Genomic DNA, 21027 nt, shown 5'->3' on the forward strand with positions numbered 1-21027 from the left:
TCAAAACTCTAAATACTCACTAATCCTAATTCAAACACTAACCCTAACTATACTTCTAATCCCAAACACTTAATCATAAAAACACTAACTCTAATCCAAACCACCCCCGACTAATCACTAACCTCAAACTGTTAACCATAAAAACTAATCCTAATCCAAATTCATAACCCCAAATCCTTAAAAAAAAAAAAACCAATCCAAACATCAAACACTAACCCTAAAATACAAACTCAAAACTATTAACCCTAAAAACTAACTTTAAATCCAAACTCTAAACTCCTAAATTTAAAATATCAATTGTTGTTAATATGAAATTGAGGATTGCTAATCTTCAAGCAACTTATAATTAAGATTAATTTTAGATTTAGGGTTAAATGAATAATAACTATATTTGTTTTTAGTTATTTTATATTTCTTGTAATTTTTAAGCAACTTTTAATCACAATTTCTTCTAGATTTAGGGTGAATTGCATTAAAACTATAATTTATGCAATGCTTCTTTTCTTATAACTTCTTTGGTTTTCAAGCAACTTATAATCAAAATTTCTTTTTGATTTATGGTGAATTGCATAATAACTATATATTTTTTGCTCCTTTATTTATTCATTTATTTTTTTGTAATTTATTTGGTTTAGTACATCTTACAAGTAATTCAAGCAACTTTTTATTTTTTTTCTTATACATTGGTCTATCGACACTTGTATAACGCATACTAGCTTTGTTAATAAGGCAACTTATCAACTTTCACTTCCTTCATTTGTAAATGCAAAAATAATATTAATATTAAATATAAACTCAATAATAAATATTTATTGTTAATAGACTCAAAGGAGTCATACATGTATAGATCAGCATATGGATTCTCAAACATACTTTGATCATTCCTTTGTAGCAAATCAAACATCAATGACATGCCTAATTTGCTCCTAACAACCTTAAAGGGACCAACGGATTAGGATGATTTTCTACCCATTCGACTAGAAGTTAGGACAGACACATAAGTTAGATCATGCTCATAATAGAAAAGTGATATACTTATATTATTTTATATTTTCAGAACCTTATTCTTAGTATTTATAAGTTTTATTTTTTATAATAATTTACTTATTTTATTTTGTGCTTAACAGTTATAATGATTTGATATCATTTTGTTGCCGATGATGTTACTTAAAATTTCATTCATTAAAACGCAGGAGACTAGAAAACAATAATCTGTCAGGTGATATGATGTCTCTAGTCAACTGTCTTTGTCTAAGTGTCTTGTAAGTTTACCATTCACAGTTTTTCTTTCTCTGAATGATTGTCCCTTACTGTGCTTTAAGATGGTATGATCAAAATATTAACTTCACTAAACTTGTCTTGTTGCACCCCTGCAGAAACGTATCTTATAACAACCTAGCTGGTGTTATTCCTACAAGCAACAACTTTTCAAGGTTTCCACCTGAAAGGTTGGAATATCTGACTGCGTACTTTTCAAAATTCTAACTGAAATCATCTATCTGTGCTGCAATTCTTTTCAGAAATCAATTCGACAGTGTCTTAATTCAAACCTCGAATATATTCTGGTTTCCTATAAACATGTATCTTCTAGTTAACGTTAGGCTCACGACGTTTAACTAATCTTCTATGGCAGTTTCATAGGAAAATGTCCTGGTCTTTGTGGCCATTGGCTCAACTCTCCATGCCATGATTCCCATCCAGCAGAGAGAGGTATACACATATACAGTTTGTTACAGCACTATGGAAGTAATCTATGAGTTAGACAATGAGGCTACTCTCTTCAATTTGATGTGTTAGAGGTAACCATGCAATGTTATTCAACACATAGTGCTACTAGGTAAAAGTCCTGAAATTTGATTGGAACTTGATACGAGTCCTACTAGCAATTGCTTGTAGCCTTGTACCATTCTTTTGTTACTGACTGCAAGATTTTACTTGTGATGGCAATACCTTTTATCTGTTGTTATCATCCTGAAACTGATCAGGTTATTGAAGATAGGAATTTAGATGCATTTACACCTTTCATTATCAGGGCAAAAGGCGAAAATGTACTTCTATGCATGACATCATCTCTGTATAGTAAGATTCTCAGTGCTCCACCAGAGAGGAACGGGCTTTGTTATTATTATTTTTTTATTTGGTTTTCTGTTGTTGATGCAGACACAATTTCTAAAGCGGCAATACCGGGGAATACTGGGGATTGCACTTGGAGCCCTTGTGACTCTTCTCATGATCTTAGTAGCAGCTTGTCGGCCACATAATCCAGCACCTTTTCAGATGTGTCGCTTGACAAACCAGGCATTCTCTCTTTCTTTTATCATAGTATGCAAACCATGTTTGATGATTTTTAACTATGGCGGAGTTTCGTCAATCTGAACTCTGCTAAAAGTCCCACTAGAGGAAAAAAAATAGTGTTCCTCAAGTTTAAACTGAAATATCTGAGCAAGTTCAATATCTTACTTTTGGAGGTAATTTTGAGGGGTGAAGAAAACTAAACATAAATTAGAGAAGTAAAAAAATCGATAAAAAGCAATTACATACTATACAATTTGTTTATTTGCCTATATAAAGTTCGATCTCCCTGCAATAGAAAATTATGCTTGGCTGCTAACTTGTGTTTGTTGAACAAACAGTTAATTACTCAAAGCCAAAGTTGGTGATCCTTCACATGAATATGGCTCTCCATGTGTATGAGGATATTACGAGGATGACTGAGAATTTGAGTGAGAAGTACATAGTTGGTCATGGTGCCTCAAGCACTGTTTACAAATTTGTCCTGAAAAACTGCAGGCCTGTGGCTATTAAGAGGCTCTATTCTCATCATCCCCAGTGCTTGAAGAAATTCGAGACAGATCTTGAGACAGTAGGGAGCATCAAGCATCGGAATCTAATCAGCCTTCAAGGATACTCCCTGTCATCTTATGGGGACCTTCTTTTCTATGATTATATGGAAAATGGAAGTCTTTGGGATCTTCATCATGGTGAGTCTATTCACAACCAAGGTTCTCGTTGCATGCGTGTTAATATTTTTGTATATTCTGATATATGTAAGTAACGTTTGTTTTTGCATTTAAAAAGTTTTGAAAATAATTAATTTTTTTTTTCAAATTAATATTTTTTTAATATTTTCAGATAATTTTGAGTTATGTCAAAAATAATTTTAAAAAAAAAATTTATGCATTTCCGAGTGAAAAACACTTTTGAAAAGCAACTGCAACCACACTCTCAAATACCCTATTCGGTTTTGTTTGAGATTGTGATAACAATTACGGTTCAAAATGTTTTTTTGTTTAGAAATATAAAAAAAAATATTTTTTATTTTTAAAAAATTATTTTTGAGATTAGCGCATCAAAACAATCTAAAAATATAAAAAATATTAACAAAAATTTTTTTAAAATTTTAAAAAATATAGTTTACACCGCATTTCCAAACATACCCTTACAAGATCTAATAAAAGCTAGATAAATTAATTTCAACAGCGTCCCAAGAGATGATGTTGCAAAGTCTGGCAAGAAAGCAAGCAGCCAATAATAGAAAGGAAAAAAAGAAGAAAAAAAGAGTTATAGATAGATGAAACCCTATAAGCTTAGCTTATTATTATTCATTATGCAGAAAGGCACAAAGACTAGCCGTTCGCCTAAAGAGCGACTCCATGGAGGATCCAGGCAACCGAGCTTCCTGGGTGCTTAAGTCCATGGCTCCCTGCATAAAATCGACATGGTTATATGCTCAAGTTAATATCGCTTCAAAGTTAATGGCAAAATAACAGCACAACCACAGCGAAACCTGATGAACATGGCAAGTTTAGCAGGCGCCCTCCTCCTTCAGCAACTCAGTCTAGGAAAAAGAGAAGGGTGATTAGTTTTGAAGTTTGATACAATGTATATGACCAGATGTGTATAAATATATAAAAATATATATATTTTTTATTTTAGGTCGAGCTTTTTATTCATTTAAAACCTCATGAAAATGCCTCTGTACCCACTCAGTGTTGCTTGCAATTTGAGAAGTTCATAAATTATAAGCTCATTGGGATTGTCTCTTCGATGTCGGGATGTGTTGGGTAGTGCGGTTTCAAGTGTATTTTAAGCTGAGTTTTGATTGAAAATATATTATATTGATGATTTTTTAAAATAATATTTTTTAAATGATTGTGATATTGACATGTGAATGACATCAAAATGCATTCCAAAAATTATTATTTTATACTTTCAATTAAAAAATATTTTAAAAAATACCCTTAATTATTATTGGCCCATAAACATAATGATTGTGATATTAACATGTCAATGATTAAAATTATTATTTAATATTTTTAATTAAAAAATATTTTATAATATTACAAACATATCCTACCCTGTTTAAATACCATAAGTTTTATCCAAGATCTTTGATCGTGAAATACATGATGCCTAGGCATTCCAATTAAGAGGGTTTTTTTTCTTTTTTTTTTCTATTAAGAAATAAGTTTATTTCAATCATACATGAGCAATACAATCAATAAAGTATTGGTCTAGCAGTTAAAATAGTATTATATTTTTATAATGATGAGAACACAAATTTAATTATCAAGAAACGTACTTGTTAGAAGGAATAGCTATAAACCTCAAATAGAATTAATCTTATCCTTTAAAAAGAATATAAAGATACTCGGATTTTATATATATGTGGACGGTATATAAGATATAAATAAGAAAGAAAAAATAAAACAATGATTTTAAAAAATGGGACATACCTTTTTGCTTTTGACTCTAGCGAGAGCAGCAACCAAATGCTCTTCCATTATTTTGATTTGTCTTAGGTCATTGATCTTATCCGGATTTGTCCAATCTCTAACATTACAGTAATTAAGATTGATGAGTATAATTAATAATAAGTAATTTTAAATTATGTATAAAATAAAATAACAAAATTAATTAAGTAGAGATGCATGGTACGTAGTAACCTTAATATTTTTCTCTTTTGAGCAAGTTTTTCTTTCAACTCAAGTAATTCAGCCTGTTTCTCCTTGTAAAGTGATGATTTTGTTGCTAAGAAAAATCGAAAATATATATAGCATAAAAGAATTATATATTAATTTTAGGTATGAAAGAACGTACTTTAACTGCTTCCTCTCTGCAATATTAAACAAGTAGAAAAAATGTAAGGTAAAAGCTATAAAGTTTGCTCTCTGTGTGTGTGCATATATATATATATATATATATATATATATATATATATATATATATATATATATATATATATTGTTTCTTGGTCTACACAATATTTATATATACCTGTCAATTAAAGAATTATTTGAAAGCACTTCCGAGTCATCCACTGGATACATTTTCTTTATAATCTTTCAAGAACACAAGGAATTTAAAATTAATACCATGCATTAGTTCATATAAAATATAAAATAGATTTATAAAAACAATATAATTAATATGATTCAGAAAAGATTAAAGAGCTTACCTTCTTGGTGTACCTCCTCCTAATTAAACACATTTATAAACATAATTAATTGTTAGTAGAAAATAAATAATATTAACATTAAAGAACAGTAATTAATGGCAGTCGTGCATTAACCCTAAGATTTTAATTATTGAAGTAACTAATGCATTACAATCACAATTAACGTAAAAATTTGTTGATTTTCTTGAAGAAACGAGCATAAATAATAAATAACCACTACCTTTCTTCTCGTTCTTCAAAAGTCAATGCTGACATCCTTTCCAAAACAGTACCCAAATCTCTATAAAAAAAAAATATTATCATACAAAAACATACATAATAAAAATAATTTTGATAAAATTTGTATTATCTCACAAATATACAATTATTTTATCTTTTTAACAAGAAATATTAAATGAATATTTAATTCATCTTTATAATCTTGTCTTTTATCATAAGGATAAATTCTTAGAAATTTATATCTGAATAATATTAGTTATATCTTTCAACTTTAAAATCTTTATTTTAGTACGTTTTACTATGTATAGCGAAACAAATTCGATTAAACAACAATAACAAAACAAAAGATTATACTACTATTTTAACAAAATAATCTAATAATATTATATTATGATGGTTAGGGTTTATGTGCATAAAATCAGTCATAATTAAACCCTAAACAGACAATTGAACATGAATGGAAATATTTAAAATATAAAAAAAAACGCAGAAAATTACTTGTCTTGGCCAACATAGAGGGTGGGCTTCCCAGTAGGAGAGAACATGAGAAGTGCGAGATCAATATCACATAAAATGGCAAGTTCTTTTGCCTTTTTGAGAATTCCGATTTTCCGTTTCGAGTACTTTGCCTGCCTTGCCTTGACACATTCCAACCTTTGTATCTTCAACCTCCTCCTTCCCATTTCCTCCTGTGTTATTCTCTTAGATCTGAATTTCTTCTGAGGAAAGGGAGGAATGGATGGTTCTAAACTTTATGGTAAAGTTATAATTTAAAACTAATAATTTAGACTAAACTAGCAAGGTAGTAAATGAGGATGAGAAGTAATTATTACGAGAATCTGAATACTACTTGATAATTAAAACAATGTTGTTTTTAGATTTTATCAAAGTTTGAACCTTTTTTAACAATGGATTTTGATATTAAGGACATGGTTATTTTAACAGCAACAAGCCCAAAAAAAACCTTGATTTTTTTTAAAAAAATCTAACTAATACAATGATTTTGAGTTAAACCTAAAAAATATCCTTGTACTATATATCACACGTTTACGGCATCGAGACGATCATATTCCTGAATTAAGATTTTTGATGGGGTGTGAAAAGAACAAATAATTCTTGTCCTATATCGGTTAAAAAAGATTGGAGTCGCCACCTGATATTTTGATCATTAAGAACTTTAACTGATTTTCAGAGTCTGGATAAGTGGACTAGCAGTGTATAAAGAGAACAATATCACCCCTAATACATCTTATCTAAGATAAGCTATATTGTTTATTTGTTTGAATATTACTAAGATACTATTGTGTTTTTTCTAACTATTGATTTGTTTATTGGTTAAAGAGCCAAAATATATTTTTGTATTTGTTTCTTTTAAAACCAGGAATACATAAAAGTTCATAATCCTTGGCATTAAAAATAAACAAATTATTTTTTTTTGATATTTTAAAATTTAAATCAAGTCTCCATGTAGAGGGTAAATAATCAAAAATCAATAGCACAAAAAAAATATTTTAATACCAGCTTTGAATCTAACAACCTTTGAGTTATATTTGATCAACCTTGTAAGTTAATTACACGTGTAACAAATGATAAGTTAAAAATAAACATAATACAAAAAAACATATTTAATAGAAAGAAAAATAGTAGTACCTTGTAATTAGATTTTTGAGAAATATATTGATAAAATAACTCCATGATATATTTTACTTTCTTTCTCTATTTCTTCTTTATTTTATCATTTATATTAAAAAACTTCTTTCACTCAACATATATGATAGTTTTTAATACTTTATCTTATATGAAAATTGCATAAGGTTTCATCTAGTTATCGACTCTCAACCTCTGCCATCTCAGGTTTTGGCTTAAAATCGAGTATCCATGTTCATGCGTCATATGAATGAGAGAGAGAGAGTTCAAGAATGATTCAGATGATATTTGAAAATGTATTATCGGTTGTTTTAAAGTAATTTTTATTTGAAAATATATTTAAATAATATATTTTTTATTTAAAAAAAATTATTTTTGACTTCAAAACAATTTAAAAATATAAAAAAAAAATTAAAAAAAAAATTAAATTTAACTTTTTTAAAAATACTTTTAAAGCATAAATATATAATTTATTAGTGTCGTTAAAATTATACACACTTGCCACCATCAACAACTAACAAGACAAGATCAATATGGAGTACTAAAGCAAAGTTGATATGGTTCATCCAATTGCTGCACATGTCACGAGTATTATCAACTTGTTGTTCATTACCAGAAAATCGATAAATATAAATGAAAATACTGAAGAAATATTTTTATTGGTAAATTACTGACGGATTTTACCGACATAAATATTTTCTCAGTATTTACCGAGGGAATTACAGTGGAAAAAAATTAAAATAAAGCAAAAAAAATGATGGCGTACTATTTTTACCGATGAAATAAATTATGTCGATAAAATCTGTTGGTAAATTCGTTGGTAAACTATGAACATTGTTTATCATGTCAATTACAAGGGGAATCACCAATGAAAAATTCCGTCAGTATTTTCCAGAGAGCTTTGGAACTGTTCACTTTCCAATTGCACTGTTAATTACTGTTCTTTACAAACAAAATCACCGACGGATTGAAAAGTCATCGGTATTATTTGGCGGTTTTCTGAAAAATTTTGATTAAATTAAAATTTTAAATTAAATATTACAAAGGGAATCACCGACAGATTGAAAAGTCATCGGTGATATTTGGCGGTTTTTGAAATTTTTTGATTAAATTAAAAATTTAAATTAAATATTACAGATGGAATCACCGATGGAATGATTAAAAATATTAATATTTAATTTTTCGTCGGTAAAACGTCTAAATTAAAAGCTTAAAATCTCTAATTTCACAACAGACAGGGCTCCTTTCTTCTTCTTCTTCTTCCCTATATGTAAAAAACATCAATATCCATTTCTTTCTATTCTCTTCGCTCCTCAACTCCTTCTCTTCTCCTCCATACTCAGGTATGTATTCTTCTTCTTCTTTTTTCTTCTCAGTTTTTTTTAATTAATATATTTTACGAATTTGTTTTTTTTTTCTCTTCTTAGCTTCACTTGCAAGCACATTAAGGTAAGATTTTTCTTTTTTCTTCCTTTTTTTTCACTATATTTGTTTTTTTATTTTATTTTTAATTGTTTTTGTTCTTAATAATTGTATGAATATTGTTGTAGGATTATTTTTTTCATATGATTTTCTTCTTCTTTTTTCCAAGCGTTTTGAGTATTATAGAGTGTTGATTTATATTAATTTAATTATTTTATAGTTTTGTTTTAAAAAAATATTTTTAAATAATTACCGACAGAATTACATACGGTATTTTTCTAAGGGAAATACTAACAGAATGAAGCGGATAATTGTTTTTTACGCGCCTTTTCCATCAGTAAATCTATCGGTAATAATATTTTTTTTATTACTAATAGACTTACCGACAGACAAAAAATTACCAATGAAAAATTCACCAACGGAGAATTTTCGTCAGTGATTTTGTTGGTAAATTAATTATCAACGGAATGATAATACAAATACCAACGGAAAATTCCGTCGATAAATCTAAAAATTGTGGTAGTGTATCTTGTGCGTTTCCACGTGCCATATTCAACACCAATCTTTCTCTTTATACTACTTCAACCCCTAGATTTGTCCTTTATTATGTTGCAGTCTCCATTCTTCTAATTTTAGTAATTAGTCCCTTTAATTCTTTGACTTTCATTTTGATTCTTGTTTGTTTTGTTTGGTTTTGTAAGAATATTTGGTTATTAATGCTCATGGATGCTTTTTTTTCTTGGGTGAATCAATACAAACACCCCTACCATTATTGATCATTTGGATGGAAACCTTCTTTTGGACTGAAATCCCCTATATATACTTTTTATTTTGTTTTTAATTATAGATGAACTATGAATTATTTGATTCCATTGTTACCAATTTCAAATCTAATCAAACAGCAAAACTAAAGATTCAAGTTTTTTAGTTTGATTTGAGATTAAAAATACATTTTGATATCAAAATGTTGTTTGAGAGGGTAAAATAATAATTTTAGTGATCTTTTTGGTCGATTTAGTAGTTAGAAAGGTGGAGTTCCAATGACGACGACGACGAAAAAAGTTATAATATAAATGCATCATAATTTATATCTTCATGTCAAAAGAAAAGAAAATATAAAATGGGGGTGTCAATCCAACCAAAAAGATAATTAAGCCTTGCATGAGTTTTGTAACTAGAACTAAAATTTGAGGGTTTAATTGAATAAATCTTATGATTTTAAGTTATTAAAGAAATAAGGACATAATAGAATAAACTTTAGGTTATTAAGTCATAATGACAACAAGGATTCTTCAAGGATTGCACATGTATATGTATATATGTGCATGTGCATGTATCTAATTTTATTTAGGGATTTGTTGGTCAATGATGAAGTTATCGATGTTCATATGTGCATATGCATGTATGCCTATTTTTTAATACATTTATCAAAATTAAAATAAGTCCACAAAGTAACATGGCTGAAGACCATACATGTTAGTCTAAATCTATATGATATGAAACCAATTTGATTTTGTTAATGATACTTTGTCTTGGTATGTTATTTTTATTTATCTTTCATCATCACAAGCATCTTCATCATTATCTATTTAATTTGGCTACATCTTCATCCTTTTCTTTGGATGAGCAACATTTATTTATATGAGATGTGTTGTTTCAGTTTTCATTGCTTAGTGTTTTTAATTTTATATTTGTGATTTGGTTTGTGTTAATAGGCATTCTAAACTCACAAGTCTCCCGAGAAATCTATTCCAATAATCATCTAATATGTGGTCCAGTGGTAATAGCTTGAGACTAAGGGATTTGATCCCCTGTGGTCTCATGTTTGAGCTATGTGGTTGCTAATATGATGGTCATTGAAGACTTATATGATCGTTAACTTTAGAGCCCGTGGAATTAGTAGATATACATGCAAGCTAACTCGGACACCTACGTTAATAAAAATAAAAAAAAACAAAATTTTATTCATATAGACTTTGTCTTGGCATACAAATCATGCAGTTGATCACATTCTTAGCAACACTTCAGATCATGTAATAGCTTTTTAGGTATTCTTTCAACACATTTTGACTTTCACAATGATCTTATCAGTCCTAGCTAGGCAGTATATCCCAAAAAAAAAACATGAGCACAAAGAGTCATCATCTTCATTTCTACCTTCGACTTTCGTTATCTATCAACGAAGTTCAATTAAAAATATAATATTACTCTTATGGATGCATATCCATTATATCTAACTCGGATTTTTTTTTTTCTTCCAGCACATAAATATAATATTACTCTTATGGAATGTTTCATTTTCTTTCCGTCATGGACACTATTATTTTCGAATCAAATTATGGTGTACATAGAATACACCCTATTAGTTAATTATTAAAATTTATCTTAGATTTTTTTAAAAAAAACTAATAAAATATCACTAATTACTTTAAAAACACCATAATTTTTTTAAAAAAATTCCCTTTACCGGTAAGTGGTTTGAGGAAACCAAGCAGGCAATGAACTGGCCTGGCAGTCAAATAGAAAAGGATCCTCCCCTTTGTCTTGCCATGGATTTGAACTGAAAGTCCCGGATTCACAGCTCAAGAGGAACGAGTGACCAGAAGGAGAGGAGGGAGGCGTGGCCTCCATCTAGCGCCTTTCGGTTGGGGTCCGCCCCTGGGGGGTCGTGTCGGGTTAGATTTTTTAGTCTCGAAAGCAGTCAATGTGTTAGCCATTCTTCTCCCATTAGGGAAAGGTAGAAACTTAGATTCAAAATAGAAATTCCAGAGCTAGAAGGAACGGGGTCAGGGTGGAGACTGCTGCCAAGAAACATAGCAGCTCGACCAGAGGGAGAGGAGTGAAGTTGCTTTTGGGAACGTGGCTGCGGCTGCGTTCCCAAAAAATTTAAATTTTTTTTTTTGTTAAAATTTAATATAGTTTATACGTTTTGTTTTAATGTGTTGATGTCAAAAATAATTTTTAAAAAATAAAAAAAATTATTAGCATGCATTTTAGCACGAAAAGTTATTTAAAAAACACCCGCAACCACACTGAAAAACACGCTATAAGTGAAAGAGCGAACAGCAACTAGACCTGACAAAACAGCAGCTTTCAGGCATCCAGAGCTCACGCACTAGCATTCCTTTTTCAGATCGGAGACTAGATATATTTTTTTGCTTGAATTTGGAATCGTGGGACTAACAAGTTGCTAGCTTTTCAGCCGTTGCGCTTTTTTGAATGCAACCCATGCTTTCACAATGTGTTTGGAACGATGTTTTAAAAAAAAAATTTATTTATTTTACTTAAAGTTAATTATTTTATATTTTTAAATCGTTTTAATATACTAATATCAAATATAATTTTTAAAAATTAAATAAAATATTATTTTGATTTAATTCTAAACAAAAATAATTTATTACTATTCTCTGAAGCATCCTCTAAATACGGTGTTATTGAAACCTTTTAAAACCTTTTCCAGGCGGTTATATTCGCTAAATTATTTGGAAGACGGTAAAACTTGAAAAATCTGGAGCTCAATTCTCTGTGCTGCTTCATCTGCAGAACCTATGGAGGGTGTTTGAATCTAGATTGGCTGATGCATTCTTACCCTTCAGGGTTCTAAGCTACATCTGCATTTTCCTCAAAAAATCTACGGTACATGGGAGCAACTGTTTTGGGTTAAAGCCGGCTCGCAGTTCCTTTCTTTTTTAATGAGAGACAAGGTGGGCACACGGGTTCAGACTATCATCATATGATTGTAATAGCTTAAGGAGATTAAAACAGAATGAGAGAATGTGTGTATTCCTCTAGACATTCCATTTACTCGAAACACGTACAAAAAGGGGCAAGCAACATGAAAAACAAATATAAAAAAAACATTTCCGTACATCCCCATAACATTGAAAGTCTCCGCATCAGCACAAGTTAAGATGGAAGTGTCAAGTTAATGATCAGTTTTTTCACAATATGAGTTTACCGTGCCACATTGCTGTAAATCAGCCAAAGAGAATGACCGCCAGGGAGAAAAACTTGGTCGTGGGGATGGCAATGATGCTAGATTGTTATGAGAAGCTCTGGATCTTGGGTGTAGAGGTGGTAGATGTGGGGGAGACTTTGAAGTTGAAGTTGAATTTGAATCCTCACTAGCACTGCTAATGCTTTCGGAACTGCTCATGGCAACTGCTAAAGCCAATGTGCTTTTGCTAGAGCTAATAGGTCTCTTTGATATCCCATTTCGGTGAGGGAAACCCCTGTTCTTCTCCCAAAAATGATTAAAAGCAAGTACATTTCTGCGTTTCCTGGTAAAAGCATTCTCTGGTTTAGCAATGTCTTTAATGGAGGGAGAAGAGGATGCATCGGACAGAATTGTGAAAGACTTGGATTTTCCATCATAAAACTTTGATATACCTCTCCTGCAAACATTTCTCCATCATCAGTAAAAAATGAAGCAAACCACACAAGTTTTCCAGAATTCAATTAGCTAAAAAACATCCAAAACAAGAAAAGCTCTTCGAGAAAAAAAGAAAAAGAGCAGGCAGGTGCCAATCAGTTTATGAAATACCCCATTATTGTCTGTGCTATATTCTCTAATCATAAGATGCCACTCTGAATAAATAAGTTCCTCTAATCATAACTTGCAAGCAATTTATAATTCAAAACTTGAAAGAATATAACAAGGCAGAGCCTAGCCAGAGAAGGGGTGGAAAAATCATCTCTATTACTTCCACTGGGACCACCAATAAAAAGGGGGGAAAAAAAACAGGAATAAGAAAAACACACTTGCCCTGCTCGTATCTTAATGGGTCTTATTTATGATCCAGATGAAGACTGACGGTAGCAGAGATTGAGATTTGCTAGCTTCCTCGGCCAAATCAAATCCATAAGAAAATAACTAGATGCCCATATCCCCCAGTTAATCAAAAGCTCATGCCCATGACTAGAGCCCAAAAAAAAATTAAATACACTCAAATTTCCGCTTCTAAAGACCCCCTTGGATGAAAGCAACACTTGATTAACTAAAGCAATATTAGGTTCCCATCAAAATCAGTAATAAATACAAATAATTAATTAAGTTGAACAAAATAGAACACTGATTTATCCCAAACTACAAAGAAAAAACTAGAAGGAACCCATTAAAGATTTGTTTATAAAATTATTTACCTGATAGGCAAAACCTCCTCTAATCCCTCCATAGAATCAAGGGCCCCTTTATACGCACTTTGCACCTCATTTTCATCCAGCCCATCTTCTCCACCGCCCGACAGATCACTGTCTTTTCCGATCGAGGACTTAGAAGATGTCGTCAAAGACGACGGACTACACTCCTCCGCCATCTCCTCCCGACTCCCGACCGGAGAATCAAACACCGAGGACGTCACAACACACCCTAATCTTCCGCGTGGAAATCCCGTGGAATCCATATCTATATTACAAGTACTATCTACTGCTATTGACATGACTATAGACAAGAAAACAAAATCCCTTTTGTTGTGTGCCTGTCTGTCTAGAGATTTTGAGGTTTTTACCCGTTTTATCTGTGCTTTGTTAGAGAGATTTGGATTGAAAAATAAAGAGCATGTATGATGGGGTGGGGTGGGGTTTGATTTCAGCTATATATACGAGATTTGGTTTCTTAGCCAAGTCAACTTTAAGAGCTACGCGAGGGAGTTGTCAACGAAGAGAGGAGAGAGGAGTTTCTTTTTAGTTTAGCCTTATCCTGATGCATAGTAGTGGATGGATGGGTGTTCCAATATCCTTTAAAATTTTATTATTGTGACTGCATAAAATAAATAAATAAATAAATAAATTAGCTTGTTTTCCAGCGCCCGTGGTTTTGCATTTGCTGATTTGTTTTTCTTATCTGAAACTTTTTTTGCTGCTCTTTTTATTACTAGTTTCTGGAATCTTGTGTGTTCTCCGAGGGATAAACGACATTCTATTGCATCAAAATATATTTATTTATATAAATTAAAAATTGGTTTTTAATTATTAATTGGCCTGTTTGAAAATAGTAATGCAGAATATAAAACAAGTTGCAAAGGCTAACGACTGTAAATTAAATTATCCAAATACATTTATGATCCTTCGTAATGTTTTTGGGATTTAATTGAAAGAAGAAGACGAAGAGGAGAATAGATATTGATGTAATATTAAATTAAATATATCTCTATCCATAAAGATTCAAGAAAAAGCTTGGGATTAGATATAAATATTAAAACGACTTGTTTATATAGAATGGTCACTTAATTCGTCGGTCTGTTTGTTTTTATGTTTTAAAAATATTTTAAAAAAAATTTAATTTTTATTTTATTTTTTCTTTATTTTAAAATAATTTATATTTTTAAATTATTTTGATGTACTAGTATTAAAAATAATTTTTAAAAAATAAAAAAATATATATTTTTAAATAAAAAATATTTTAATAAACATCCCCATCTACATTCTAAAATACTGGAATCAAAGCAATTCAGGAGCAAGCACATATCTGCTTAAAATATTACGAAAATGTCAAATTACTGGCGTCGATGATAAAATCTTTAAAAGATTAGGTTGAAGAAAAGAATCGCAACTTTTTAAGAGAAAGAAAGAAGAATTTCCCAGCACGTGCTTTAACGACGGTGTTGATATGAATAAATACAGTTTGAAAGGATTTGACTGGATTTAATGAATTACTTCATTTTAAAAAAATGATTTATAAACAAAAAATACATAAATTTAAATTCTTATAAAAACTGATGTATTAATTGGTTAGTGATAAAATATGAATCTTTCAAATGATAAATGATTGATAATCTATTAAAAAAAATATGAGATTATATATATATATATATATATAAACTATTTGTAGCGTTACTTTTTTTTAACACTTGAAGGTTTTTTGATCAATTTTAAGTAAGATAAAACAAACTAAATGTATCATCAAATCACTGTCAGAAAAATATCAAATATAAACAAAAATACAAATAAAAAAATTATTATTATTAAATTACAATAACATTTACCAATGAACCATAACATCTCTATTTCTATAAGTATTCATTGACAAAAAAAATTATATCAATGAATACCAAGATAATTATAATTGGAAATCAATGAATATATATAAAAAATAACATGTGATTATTACAAACAAAATTTTCAATGAAATATGTCTGTTGTTAATATTTGTTGGTGAAGCAGTTAGTAAAATTTAAATTATAACCTAACAAAGGACAAATGTTAAATTGCCTCATTCCTTCTTCTTCCTTTTTATTATGCAGAGAGCAGCATAGAAAACCATTGTCCTCCTCATTTTATCACAAATCAAGCTCTTATGATTACAAATTCTTCCACCCTAATATTCAGTCTATCAGTATTCTTATTTTTATTATTATTTTAATTTGATTAGTTTTTAAATTTTAATAAACTAATTATTTTATAAAATTGACGTGTAAAAAAGGATTTTACTAGGAGGAGACTACCAATATTATTGCTTAGAAGGTGTGGGAGAATCACAACGCCATAAGTAAGATTGAATTCAAAATGTTATATTTTTTAAAATGTTCAAATTTTATATTTCTACTATATAGGTTGTATGATTTCTGATATGAGGCACAAATAAAATCATAGAAATATGAAGAAGGGTCTTCCAAGCTGGGAAGGCATGGCCATGTGGAGGCTATCTAGGACGCTTATATCCTACACGTGATGTCTGAGCATTTCGTTCGACGGTCACAATCCAGTGCAGATAACCAGAACAAGGAGATTTATGGTTCATTACACACATTGACAGATCCATTCTTCTTCTTTTTTCCATAGAAAATAGATGGTAAGATTTTATTTTATTACATATATATTTTTTAAATGGTTGCATTATATGAAAATGTTTAACTATCAATAGTTTTATTTTGCAAGCTATAGTTCTTAAACGTAATCCAAGACCAAAATGAGGACCGTGAAAAGGGATGCAACAACTCGTGAATAGCCGAGCTCAGAAGTTAATGGTAAGTTGGATTTCAACTATTTTTTTCTTAAGTTATTAATTTTTTTAAAAAAATTATTGGTTATTTCTTCTTTTAGGAAACATATATCACTTGATTGCAGGAGAGATATGAGGGTGTTTCTTTAACCTATCTAAAATTCAGTTCGAATTTATGGTTGAAGGTCGAATCATCATGTGGATCTAATAGAAATTAAGTTTATGATATCTCAAACATTATAGTTAAGGATATACACACGAGTTATATTGTATCAACTGTTGGCTCTTTGCAATTAAATTTGAGCTTCCAATCGCTGGTCATTTATGCAATTGTACGATATCAAGTTAAAACTCAGATGACCCAATTTAAAGCTAAAACAACCCGGCTTAGAGAATAAGAGAATAAAAAATTTATCCTTAAAAGCGAACTAAACATGTAATTAACATTAATTCATTTAACAGAATTCCAATTTATAATCTTGCCATGATTTTTTAAATAATTATTTTGGTTAAAATAAAGAAGAAAAAAAAAGTTATCCTTGAATTGCCCCGAAACGCAACCCAGTTGTTACAACCTGAGGGGACAGAAGAAACAGGTGGGGCCAATAAAAAAAAAAAACAGAGGTGGTGTGGTAGGGTAGCGGTCCAAAATTAAGACACGTTCAAGTATCTTTATCTTCTTATGTTTTTGATCGAAGACATTACGTGGCACTGACAAAACTCTTCTGTCCAAATCCATGGCCCCACACGTTTTCATTACACGGTTTTTCAGAGCTTAACTCCTCCTCATCTTTATCTCTTCCCTTGAATCCCACTCACCCACATTATCCAAACATTATCCTTTTCTCTTTTATCTTTGCTCAGTACATTAACAGATAATGCTATATTAATTGCTACCTTTTTTTTTATGGCGTGCTCAAGAACAATATCCTGCGCCGACTTTCCTCCTAAAATATTTTAGGAATTTCCACGACTTTAGTCAAAGAGGATAGACCTATTTTAATTAAAATCCAATTATTCCCTTGAATTTTTATCCATAATATATTCTCTTATTTATGGTTTTCTACATATATAAAAAAACTGGATACCCAATACTTATCACAATTAAATAGTTAATAATTTATATTTGAAATCCTTTACGTGTATTATTGTCGTGTTATATTTTCTTTAAATTATTTTGGTATTAACAAAAGCTATAAAGGGAAAATATGGTAGAAAATTAGTGAAAACACTTTTGATGGGAATAATATATTTTTGTTTTGTTTTGTTTTATTCTTCTCAGTAAAGAACTTAAAATTGACTATTGAAAATATGAAGGTTTATTAATCATTATTAAATTGACCAGAAGTAAATAAGTTAATTTCATCATTCAATTTTAATTTGGGATATGTTATTTTTTCAATTTTATCTTTATTTTTTTATATCTTTTGTTAAATTGATTTTTCTTTTCAATTGTACTCTTAAATCAATTTTTTCTAATTTCAATTTTGCTTAATTCTTTTTATTTTTTTTTAATTTTTTTTATCATTTTGTTAAATTGATTTCTCTTTTTAATTTCACCCTTTAATAAAAAATAAAATTTATTTTGTATTTCAATTTTGATCCTCATTATTTTAATTGTAATTTCTTATTTTGAATCCTTTTATATGATTGATTTTTTTTTTAATTTTATCTTTTAACATTTGATTTATTGAAAATTGGGCTTCGTAATTTTTCTAAATAGGGTGTTTTTGGTCTAACAACCTAGATTATGAGTTTAAAAAGTAAATGCGTGTAAACATTGCTTTTTTGGTGTTTTTTTTTTACTTTTATTGTTTGACATTGTTTTTTTTTTTTAAAATGAGCTTTATTATTTTTTTATCAGGTTATTTCGATCTAATAACTTAGACCACAAGTTTGGCAGGATAATCCATGTTAGACCCTGATTATCGAGGTTACAGATTTGTTATGCCAACTCGAGTTGACTTGAGCCAAATTTTTTGATTTTTTTTATTTAATTTCATTCTTCCGCATGTAATAGACTAAGAATTAAGCTTCATTATTTTATTTCATTTTGGAAAAATATTTTTCCCCTAGTTATAATGGTCATATTTGTTTTATTTAGTCTATCTATTATTATTGTTTTTTTATCATTTAATTAAGATAAAACTAATTTATTTAACTTATTACTAGAATCACTTTTTTTTTTCTTCAAAAGCATTTATGGCACTAAATATATATATATATATATATATATATATATATATATATATATATATATATATATATATATATATATATATATATATATGTATATGTATGCTCCATGGTATAGCGTGCATCCACACACACCTAGTTGCATCTACATTATATTTCTAACTAATAATATATGCAGTGAACTGCTATATTTTCGAGCCAATATTTTAATATAATGATTAGATGTTGATTGTTACTACAAATCATAATTGTTCTCACATTTCTCTAATATATTCAAGTATAAAATAATGATTAAATTATATTTCTCTAACCTTTCTCTAACATTTGTCCAATATTTTAATCTAATGATTAAAGTATAAAATAATAATAATAATAATAATAATAAGTGCTGGCGCAACTCTTTAACCTCTCGACCTCAAATCTAACGTCATTATCCTCAACATATTTCTTGAAAAAAAAAATATCACAAGACTTGAGTTAAAAAATTATAATTATAATTAAATTAAAAGTTATATATATATATATATATATATATATAAATTAAAAAAGATGTTGGTTTTAATTCACTATTCATGCTCTCAGCTTTCAATATAGATTATAATAATGTTTTTTTTTCATAGTCATTTTTTTTTTGGATTGCATCATTTGATGAATTATTTTAAGTGTTTTGTAAGTTAGTAGTCCCTTGTATCCTTGTATTCTAAAGATTTAAAATTTTTCATCATATTTTAAAATTTGATCAGAGATCAATTTATGAGATATAGCTTCAATATTTAGTAAAAAAGACACAATTAAAAGATAAAAATACCCAAAAAAAAGAAGAAGAAAACTTCTTTGGTCCACAAGAGAAAGTGTTTTTTGGTCCTTTTTTTTTCTTCGTTTACGGTCCCTTTATTATTTGAAATATTAGTTTTCATTTGATACTTCATTTAATTTATTTTTTAGTCCTTATATTTGAAAGAGAAAAGAAAAAGTCATTGAAAAATAATAAAAGAGAAAAAAATTGTTTATTATTAATAAAAAATGATAATCTTATTATAAACGAGTTTTATTTAACAATAAAAGTTTTATTGAGGTGTGTTTTAGGTTTCATGTTAGAAAATGCATAAATAAATTTCTTTTGTTTAATTTTATATATTTAAATCAATTTAAGGGTATTTTAAGTTGAAATTAGTTTAATGAAATTCTAAAAATAAATATTAAATAAAAATAGATCGAAAAATAATTTTTTACTCCAAAAACTCCCAGCCTTATTTTTTGATTGCCTCTCCTGTGACTGAAATCTAAGTAAAAAAATGACGAGTCGTCTGCTATAACAAATAACATATCATCTGTTTTAATTTTTTTTTGTTTATTGAAAGAACGTTTCGTATGCCCCTTGAAAAAGAATATGAAGGCCACGCAAGCGGGCGGTGCGGGCCCCATCAATTTACAGCACAATTTCTAGTTATATGTTGTCATTTCCTTAGAATGTTGTGGATAAGGATAATTTCAATGTTGAAGCACTTAGCAATATTATAATTTAGAACCAACATTTTTTATGAAATAAATAAATAATAGAAAATAAATATATAAAATTGATAAAGAGTATCTTCCACATCGTTAAGTATCTTGAATATTACCTCAACTCAATCATTAAACATCGAATTCATTTCACGCGCGCGCGCGTACTATATATATATATATAGTTTTATTCTTCTTCTTTCTCTAAGACAATGAATGATTTTGTCAATACTTACATCATCATCTCTCGCTATAGAATTTAATGAATTTATTTCTTGCATGCCTTATGTTTCCCTTGTTTCACGTATTTCAGTTCCACATGTCTTAGCCCTATACATTTTAAAAGTTCAAATTATGTTTGAGTTTTACGCTTGAGTTAATTTTTTTAAAATTAAAATAATATTATTTTAGTAAAAGGTAAAAATTAATGCATTATAATCGGGTATTGCTAGGTTAATCAGGTCGCCGGATCAACCTACTAGGTTAGCCAGGTCACACTAATTTTTTTTTTCTGTTTTTTTTTTAACTCGGCCCGGTTCCAGTCTTGAATCGGTCAGATCCCTGGTCGACCTACTGAACCTGGCCGGTTTCAAAACTATGGTTCAAATAATTGAGGGTGGAGTTAGGAATTTGTGCTGGAGGA

The 21027-nt window shown here is 29.2% G+C and overlaps 2 protein-coding genes across 3 annotated transcripts; one reads left to right on the forward strand and one right to left on the reverse strand.

Moving 5' to 3' along the window:
• Window positions 1-1193: 1193 nt before the first annotated feature.
• Window positions 1194-3994, forward strand: LOC133673724 (LRR receptor-like serine/threonine-protein kinase ERECTA). Of its 2 annotated transcripts, XR_009835048.1 has the most exons (4): window positions 1194-1262; window positions 1377-1448; window positions 1634-2981; window positions 3614-3994. XR_009835048.1 is itself a non-coding variant. In XM_062094597.1 (2 exons), the coding sequence occupies exons 1-2, from the start codon at window positions 2669-2671 to the stop codon at window positions 3628-3630; spliced, it is 330 nt and encodes a 109-aa protein (XP_061950581.1). In that variant the 5' UTR covers window positions 1486-2668; the 3' UTR covers window positions 3631-3994. The 2 variants fall into 2 exon arrangements, 1 of the variants encoding a protein (XP_061950581.1); XM_062094597.1 differs by lacking the exons at window positions 1194-1262; window positions 1377-1448 and having other exon boundaries at window positions 1486-2981.
• Window positions 3995-12502: 8508 nt separating this feature from the next.
• Window positions 12503-14464, reverse strand: LOC133673764 (protein OXIDATIVE STRESS 3 LIKE 1-like). The gene is made up of 2 exons (XM_062094656.1): window positions 13889-14464; window positions 12503-13140 (listed from the first exon to the last, which is right to left on the reverse strand). Exons 1-2 carry the CDS (start codon window positions 14182-14184, stop codon window positions 12672-12674), a joined length of 765 nt encoding a protein of 254 aa, XP_061950640.1. The 5' UTR covers window positions 14185-14464; the 3' UTR covers window positions 12503-12671.
• Between the last annotated feature and the right edge of the window lie 6563 nt (window positions 14465-21027).

This window comes from Populus nigra, chromosome 15, assembly GCF_951802175.1.
Source record: "Populus nigra chromosome 15, ddPopNigr1.1, whole genome shotgun sequence".
NCBI classification, from domain to species: Eukaryota; Viridiplantae; Streptophyta; class Magnoliopsida; order Malpighiales; family Salicaceae; genus Populus; species Populus nigra.